The 8841-nt window shown below is 29.9% G+C and overlaps 3 protein-coding genes across 3 annotated transcripts; 2 read left to right on the top strand and 1 right to left on the bottom strand.

Moving 5' to 3' along the window:
• Nucleotides 1–1509: 1509 nt before the first annotated feature.
• LOC127130224 (uncharacterized) lies at nt 1510–2762 on the bottom strand. Its single transcript, XM_051059273.1, has 2 exons — nt 2687–2762; nt 1510–2399 (listed from the first exon to the last, which is right to left on the bottom strand). Exons 1-2 carry the CDS (start codon nt 2760–2762, stop codon nt 1510–1512), a joined length of 966 nt encoding a protein of 321 aa, XP_050915230.1.
• Nucleotides 2763–5517: 2755 nt separating this feature from the next.
• Nucleotides 5518–6483, top strand: LOC127130223 (glutathione S-transferase T3-like). Its single transcript, XM_051059272.1, has one exon. It carries the CDS (start codon nt 5518–5520, stop codon nt 6481–6483), a length of 966 nt encoding a protein of 321 aa, XP_050915229.1.
• Nucleotides 6484–6699: 216 nt separating this feature from the next.
• On the top strand, nt 6700–8061 carry LOC127130222 (uncharacterized). Its single transcript, XM_051059271.1, has one exon. It carries the CDS (start codon nt 6760–6762, stop codon nt 8059–8061), a length of 1302 nt encoding a protein of 433 aa, XP_050915228.1. The 5' UTR covers nt 6700–6759.
• The last annotated feature ends 780 nt before the right edge of the window (nt 8062–8841 follow it).

Below are 8841 nucleotides of genomic sequence, written 5' to 3'. Positions count from 1 at the left end.
TCTCAATAGATTTTATCATGTGATACTAATATGGTTGTGAAATTGAAGTTGAAATGGAGTCTGAGTGCTACATAAAAATGGATATTTGTTTTGTACCTTGCATGAATATTTGTCTGTGAACTCTTTGGTAAGTGTTTGACTAATGTTTGGGATTTGGATTCACATACTAAAACTTTATTTTTACTATGTTCCCCTTTTAACATCCGACAAGATTTCACTTAGATATTCCTCACATTGTCTATATTCTTAGTTCTCCTCACATTGTTTGCATTCTTATTAGTATCGTGATTGCTTATAATTATTGTTCTTTACTAATTATGATCATGTTTTATTTATATTAAAATAAATTTAGTTTAATCTTTTAAATTTATTATGAAGGAGAAGAGATTCTAAGACCTTTGATGACACATTAGTAACAAATAAATTTTTTATTTTAGAAAAATATTAACTGCAGATTTTCCTGGGGATTATGAATTTCCTACAGACTTACCTGCAATCTTATGTGCAGAATTTACAACAGTATTATGTGGTTTATTTCCTGCGGATTTATCTGCAGATTTACCTGCGGATACGACTGCCAAAACTTTGACAAGGAACCAGTAACGGCATGAAAAATTGCAGGAAATTTATTTCCTGCGGATTTTTAACTTAAATCCACAAGAAAATATTTAATTTTTAGTAGTGCCATCATCAAAAGCAACCAATAATAGGGACAACAACTTCAAGGCATCATCGATTTTTGAGGGCAACCAATGATGGTGTAGAAAATATAACATTAATATGTTATGTTTTCTACACGATATTATAAGGCTATATTATTGTTAAACTTTAATGCATAATTGTTAATGTTTAGTAAATATCCATTATAAGGATAACCGATTTTTGATTTAATAATCAATTTTTAGTTTGATAACGGGTTGTTTTTACAAAATATATCTTTGGTAATAATCAAATTATATATATATATATATATAATATATATATTATATATATATATATATATATATATAATATATATATATATATATATATATATATATATGAGATAAACATAATTGTCAAGTTTAAATTAGTTGGAAGGATAAATGACATTCATACGTCAATAGTAGAAATTGTATATGTAAAAGGATAGTAAAAAATTGCAGTAATACAACATATTAATAAACAATAACTACGTGTCATCGTATTACAACAGATAGTAGACTATGTTAGACCATATCACTATGTCAGAGTAAAGAAAAAGATCAAAATTTAAAACTTCATATAAAACTTAATTATATTTAGATGATTATCATTGAAAAAATGACGATTAAATACATATTTGTAAGCTGATATTTTAAAAAATCATTTCCCATAGAAACATATCTAAAAATAAAAAACATCTTATATTTAAGAATCAAAACTTAAGAAAAACTGTGGAGTCATAATCTTTTTCTGGTGGCATTAGTGAAAGCATTGAGAAAAGTGCATCAGCATTCACTTTATCACAATTTCTCAAATAGATCTCCTTCACTTGTCTGCATTTTTCAACCATACGCAACACTCCCTTTCTTGTGACATATTTAATAGTTGCAAAAGCCCAACACAGCTATTTGAGATCTCAAAGAGGGTTTTATCATCAACCCTTGTACCAGATAAGTTCAACACCTCTAACGGATGAACTAGAGAGTTCATTTTAAGTCGTCTCACTTTTTTACCGTTGGTCAAATTCAAATGTGTAACCTTACCACATTTACTTAGAACTTGACAAATACTTTTTTCAGATATGTCATAGCAATAACTCAAATCAAGAAGCTGCAAATTGGGAAAAATGGAAGCAAATAATAGGATGATATCATCGTTTATAAATGAATTGTGAGTAAAGTGTAGAAACTTTAGTTGAGGGTTGACATCAAAATCTTTGAAAGTATTAGAATTTTCTAAACTTTCTCTGTCAATATATATGTTTTCAATTGTGATCTCAGCAAGTGAATGACAGTTTTTAATGAGCGCAAACAAAGCTGATTCTGTGAGTTTGAAACAATCACTAAGATTTATAGATACCAAATCAGGAATAAACAAAGACAATCGAGAAAATTGATGATTAGTTAGAAAATCAACCCCTTGAAGACCCAAATATTGTATCCGGTGAACCTTGGATAATAAATCATAAATTCCATGGTAACTATAGCAGTAACAATCTTCAAGAACAAAAGTCTTCAAACGAAGACCTTCTCTTGCAATAGAGTAAAGCAAATAATCAGGGATCTCAGAAGAGATGAACTTAAGAGAATTCAAACCCTTCAAACTTACGAAGGAATCAATGTAATGTGAAGTAATGTAATTTGCATCAAATATATCAATCCGGGAAATCGATAATGATTTTAATGTTGGTCTATCACGGAGAGCCAAAGCAATGCCTGCATCATCAAGATCATGGGAGCAGTCGAGATCACCAGATCCGAAAGGTCAAGGGAATTAAGGTTGGAGAATCTATGGAAGAAACGAGAGAGATAACAAAGATGAAGATGATCAATTTTCATAGAGAATATGAGACGGTTGGTGATGGAGAGGAATTGTTTAGAGACGAGAGATAGTGATTTAAAGTTGAGTTTGTTTTTGTCTTCCGATTGGTTGATGAGGAATGAGAAGACATGCTCCCAGCAGTCATCTAGTAAGTAAACATCAGGTTCTGAAAATTTGATACAAGTTCTGTTATTCTTCTTCTTCTTCATAGATTTGAGACAAGTTCTCTTGTTCTTCATCTTCATCTTCATCTTCATGTTCATGATGTTGAGGAAGAAGTGTGATTTGTGAAAACATAACTTGTTACTTTTCATATTCACGATTTCACGTTGATGAAAGACAATAATGGAATATTGGTGCAATGGAGTCACTTATTTAAAGCGTAAGGATTAGGTTAAATGCGAAACAAAATAATCTATTATTCCGTTAATTATCATTCAACCCAATCTTTTAAATCACATATTAATTACTAATTTAAAAATGTTAATTAATTATCACATAAGTTTAAATTCTCGTTTGTTTTATTTTAATATATTAAATTTACATTACTTTTGAAAATATTTGTAAATAATAAAAATTCTCTTTCACCAATTTCATAAATAAAAAACAGATCCATAAAATAATAACCAAATCAATATCAATTATTTTTATATCACATATTAATTACAGATTTAAAAATGTTGATTAATTATCATATAAATTGAAAATATATATCTCTTCAATAAAAAAACCAATCATTTTTTCTAAAATAATAAACAAATTTATAATGATTAAGGAATTTTTTTCTAAAATATATATCTCATTGATATGACTTTAGTAGTTTCTTATTATTTTAAATAAAAACATAAAATTAATATCTTACTAAAAATCATATTTTTTTCAAAATAATTTATTATCCACCAATAATACTACTATATATATTTTATTAGATATTATATGATGTGTTTCATTGAATTTGAGTGTTATAAATGAATATGATTGTATTGAGTTGTGTTATATTTTTTTAAAACTAACAAAAGAATCATAAAAAAATATATTTTTTATTTGAAACACAACCCGCGAACTCAACCTATTTCATTAATGAACGAGTCGGTTCTGGTCGATTTTGACAATGAAATTGTGGGTTGGACGACGGATCCAACGTATTGAAATTTGAACGGATTAGGTAACGGGTTAGGTCAAACCCGGTCTAACCCAACCCACGTAGGAACCAAAATCTCTATAAAATCATTTTTTTCTTCCCCCGATTTGGGGGAATTTGGAGGAGATGAGAGATTTTTTATTTTAATTATAATTATATTTACATATTAATTATTTATATATTACCCTTATTATAATTATATTTACATATTACCTTATTTATTCATTGAACAAACTTTATCTTTCTTTTATATTTTTTTTATTTTATATCTCCATCTTATTAATATTATATGTGTTTAAATTATTTTATTTTATTTTTTATATTTTAAGGTTATTTTTTAATTATTGTAATATTTTTGTTTATAATGATTTTTTTATACTTTTATTGTATTCAATAATCTTTTTAAAACTATATACTATAATCGTAATGTTTTTATAAAAATTTATATGATGTTCTCTAATTGAATATCTATCTTTTGTCAATGAATTTATATTTGAATTATAAACGGTATATATCATCGGTCTTTTGCTAAAATTAGAAGGATAAAAAGTAAACTAATTTTAAAATATCTTCCCTCATGAACGAAACATATTTGTAAATAAAATGCCTCATCTCCCCTCCCCTTTCATATTTTAATCCAAATATATAAGTAATTAAAATATCTCCCCTCCCATTGATAAAAATTACTCCCCTCCCCTCAATTGAACGAAGCAGACCCTAAGAAATTTTCATAGCTCATGGATGATTTACTTCCATAAATAATCCATATTTATTTATTATTATTATCCATTTGTTATATATATATATATATATATATATATATATATATATATATATATATATATATATATATATATATATATATGAGATCAACTTACTCTAAGAGTAATTCTTTTTAACTTACTCCAAATTATAACTTTTATCTTGAATGTAAACCATATATAACTTGAAATAAACATAATTGTCAAGTTTAAATTAGTTGGAAGGGTAAATGGCATTCATACGTCAATCGAAATTGTATATGCAAAAGGATAGTAAAAAAATACAGTAGTACAACATATTAATAAACAATAACTACATGACTTTAAGAGATAAATTTAACAATAACTACATGACTTTAAGAGGTAATTCAAGTAAATTATTATCAGCAATTTGTTGTTTATATGTGAGACATTCAAAGCTGGTGTAGGCATCAGATATTACACACGCATCAGATGTATAACATGATACTTAGAAACCTGCGAATGTAAGACTTACTTTGGATGTACCTGAAAAAAGGAAGTGAGTCAAACAATACCAGGTTGTAATGGTTTTAAAAAACGGGTATGTTGTCATTGCAGTGCAGACAATTCTTGAAACCAACGGTCCATGTTACCATTTTCGAGTGCAATACATTAGACCAACTCCAACGGTTGGTTCTTCACCTTGGAACTCCAGTCTGACAATGAAAAGGCAGCATTTTTCAATTTTATACTGGATGAAGTTTGACAGCATGTCAAACGTTTTAAAGGCAAACAACCGTTGGTTGATTAAAATAACAATATAATGAAAAGTTAATCAAATAAAATAACAATAAAATTCAAAATAAATGCTAATGAAAATTAAATGTTAAATTTCTGCAACGGCTCTTTTGCAGCTGTTGCTCCCAACGGCTACTTTTTTTTTATATTTTAGTTAATTATAAATAAACCAATATGAAAAATTGTACATACAAATTTTTTCTCACACTTCTATTTTCTCTCACAATTTTATCATTTTACTCTTCATTTGTAAAATTTTGTCTTACAATTTCATCCTTTTACTTCAAATTACAATTGTTTAGGCCAAATGGATCCTAATCATTTTCATTATCAACAAGCTTTTTCAATTACATGCAAAATTATCAAAATCCTAATCCTCAAAATTCTCAAATTCCACCGGTGCCAACAAACCCCGCCATATTTCTTCCGTCACCAAACAATCCAAATATGTATCCTATATCTCAAATGAATTCTAATAGTATGGAATTCTCTACTCAAGTTCCACCATTTTCTACTCAAGTCCCACCATTTTCTACTCATGTTGGTATTGAAAAAGGAGAAAGGGTTGTCGTTAAGAAAAGATCTCGAGAACAATTTACAAGGGAAGAGGATATACTACTTATCCAATCATGGCTCAATGTTTCAAAGGATCCAATTGTGGGAGTTGATCAAAAGGCTGAGAGTTTTTTGTTAAGAATTGCTGCTAGTTATAACCAATATCGTGGGCAATTGCGGGAAAAGTTAGGGGGACAGTTAAAATGTCGATGGCATAGAATAAATGGCATGGTTCAAAAATTTGTTGGGTGTTACAAAATTGCTCTTAAAGGAAAGAAAAGTGGGACATCCGAGACCGATGTCATGGCAGATGCACATGCTATTTTTGCTCAGGATCAAGGTACAACATTCAATCTTGAGTATGCATGGAGATTGTTAAAAGATGAAGCTAAATGGCGCATCGTCGAAGAATCGATTGGAAGTTCTGCAAAAATAACGAAGACTTATGCTAGTGGGGCATCATCGGAGAACTCAGATACAACTTCAAGTTATGAGTTTAACTCATCATCACCAATGGAGCGTCCAATGGGACAAAAAGCAGCAAAAAGGAAGGGTAAGGCATCAGAAATTCCAAATGCAACGCAAGATGCAAAGAATAAAAGAGCAATAACAATGGACAGACTTGCGCAAGCTAAGGAGGACGAGCTAGAATTAAGGGTAGTGCAAATGATGATGAAAGACACTTCTACTATGAACGATAGTCAACGAGATATTCATGAAAAATATTGTAATAAGATGGAAAAAAATATGGAATGTAGTTAGTATCACTTATGTAAAATGGTCATTAGTACCACTTTAATTTATCAACACCTATGTAAAATGGTCATTAGTACCACTTTAATTTATCAACACCTATGTAAAATGGTCATTAGTACCACTTTAATTAAACTAGCCGTTATTCAAACTACCACTTTAATTTAAACTAGCCGTTATTCAAACTAGCCGTTATTCAAACCATTATATATACTACCACTTATGTCATTGTTCTCTCATTCTCATCTTATTCTTCTCATTTTTCTCTCATTCTTTACTCACTAAATGGATTCAGACAATTCAGATAATTACGATCAAGAATTTTGGGAGTTGGTTGAAGAAGAATTTATGGACGACAGTGATGAAGAACAACAACTTCAGAATGAACGTCGATCTGGAAGTTCCTCTAGGCCAAAGAGAAGAACAACGGTAGATCGAGGTCGTGAAGAAGGGCACAATCGATTATTCAATGACTACTTCTCGGAAAACCCAGTATACACAGATGTTCAATTCCGAAGAAGGTTCAGAATGCATAGGCATGTATTTCTTCGGATTGTAGATGCCCTTGGAAATCATGATGAATATTTCCAAATGAGGGTCGATGCAACTGGTAAAATGGGTCTTTCACCATTGCAGAAATGTACATCTGCTATTCGTATGTTGGCGTATGGGTCTCCTGCTGACCTTGTAGACGAATATGTTCGAATCAGTGAAAGCACTTCAATTGAGTGCTTAGAAAGATTTGTTAAGGGTGTCAATGTTGTATTTGGCGCTGAGTATTTGAGAAAGCTTAACAACACTGATGTTGAACATCTTTTACAAATGGGGGAGTCACGTGGCTTTCCAGGTATGTTGGGTTCCATCGATTGTATGCATTGGGTATGGAAAAATTGTCCTATTGCATGGAAAGGACAATTTTGTCGAGGTGATCATGGTAAGCCCACAATCATGCTTGAAGCAGTGGCATCACAAGACTTATGGATTTGGCATGCTTTTTTTGGTATTGCAGGTTCAAACAATGACATTAATGTGCTAAACCAATCCAACGTGTTTAACGATATTTTGGAAGGACGTGCTCCCAATGTGCAATATACAATCAATGGGACACCATATAATATGGGGTATTATTTAGCAGATGGTATATATCCCGAGTCGGCTACATTTGTCAAGACTATTTCAATGCCACAGGGAGAAAAGAAAAAATTATTTGCTCAACATCAAGAATCGGCTAGAAAAGATGTGGAGCGAGCATTTGGAGTGCTTCAATCTCGATTTGCAATTATACGTGGCCCAGTGCGTGCTTGGCACATGGACACTCTCAAGCATACCATACATGCCTGCATCATATTGCACAACATGATTGTGGAAGACGAACGACATACATATGGAGGTAATTTTGATTACTCTTATGATAATGTGGATATCAATAACTCAACAACTGAAACATTTAGCGATCCTCATCCGAATCTTGCAACAAGACTACAAAGAAGAGCAAGTATTCAAGAAAAACAAGTTCATCGTAAACTTCAAGGAGATCTAGTCGAATATATTTGGGAACGTTTTGGACATGAAGATGATGAAATTTAAGTTTGATTAATTATGTGATGTTATTTATTTTTATTGTTTTTAATTATATATCATGTATTTGAGATTAATTTTAATTATCATTTTAAATTATAAGTTTAATTTAAATTTTCTTTATTTTATATCAAATTTAATTTAAAACACTAAAATTATTATTTTAATTAATATAAAATTTAATATGAATAAAATATTAATATATAAAATAAAGTTGTGAGATCCAATCTGAGTTCTCCAGAGTTGCATCATTGGAGTGAAAAAGTAGTTGAGTTGCTTCAAGCTGACGTGATTTAATAGGTCCACAAAAAACCCAAAAATGGGTTCACGATTGGAGATGCTCTTACAAACATGTCAGTTATCTTCATGAAATGCCTAATGCTTGGTAAAACCTTTGGTTAAAAGCAATTGTATTAATTCAGACGAAAAAGCAAAAGTAGAAACACAAAACTGCATATATAAGGTTTATATTAGGGGTGTTCAAAAATTTGGTTAACTGATCCAAATACCTAATCTGAACTGAATTGAACCATAAAAAACTTAAATCATTTAAATGGTTAATAAATTGAATTGTTAATATTATAAACAGACTGTATCAATGGCCTACATAATTTATCAGAATACCAGCATATCTTACAAAGATCAAGCTTGTATATAATAAAATAATCAGAAAACCAATATTGTTACATCGATGCTTTATAAATTTTACTTAATTGCAGTATTTTCTCTTAATATGTACAAAGATGCTTTGGTATTATGTGTGAGCTAAGTATTCATTTTAAAAATTGT

This window comes from Lathyrus oleraceus, chromosome 3 (assembly GCF_024323335.1).
Source record: "Lathyrus oleraceus cultivar Zhongwan6 chromosome 3, CAAS_Psat_ZW6_1.0, whole genome shotgun sequence".
In the NCBI taxonomy this organism is placed as follows: domain Eukaryota; kingdom Viridiplantae; phylum Streptophyta; class Magnoliopsida; order Fabales; family Fabaceae; genus Lathyrus; species Lathyrus oleraceus.
This window is presented reverse-complemented; position numbering and strand designations above follow the sequence as displayed.

Bases quoted from the DNA above. Each gene is read 5' to 3' on its own strand.
- LOC127130224 (XM_051059273.1), bottom strand. From the start codon at position 2,762: ATGAAGATGAAGATGAAGATGAAGAACAAGAGAACTTGTCTCAAATCT. The intron at 2,400-2,686 runs GTATCAAATTTT...TTGATGATGCAG, and splicing joins GAAGAAGAATAACAGAACTT to GCATTGCTTTGGCTCTCCGT.
- LOC127130223 (XM_051059272.1), top strand. From the start codon at position 5,518: ATGCAAAATTATCAAAATCCTAATCCTCAAAATTCTCAAATTCCACCG.
- LOC127130222 (XM_051059271.1), top strand. From the start codon at position 6,760: ATGGATTCAGACAATTCAGATAATTACGATCAAGAATTTTGGGAGTTG.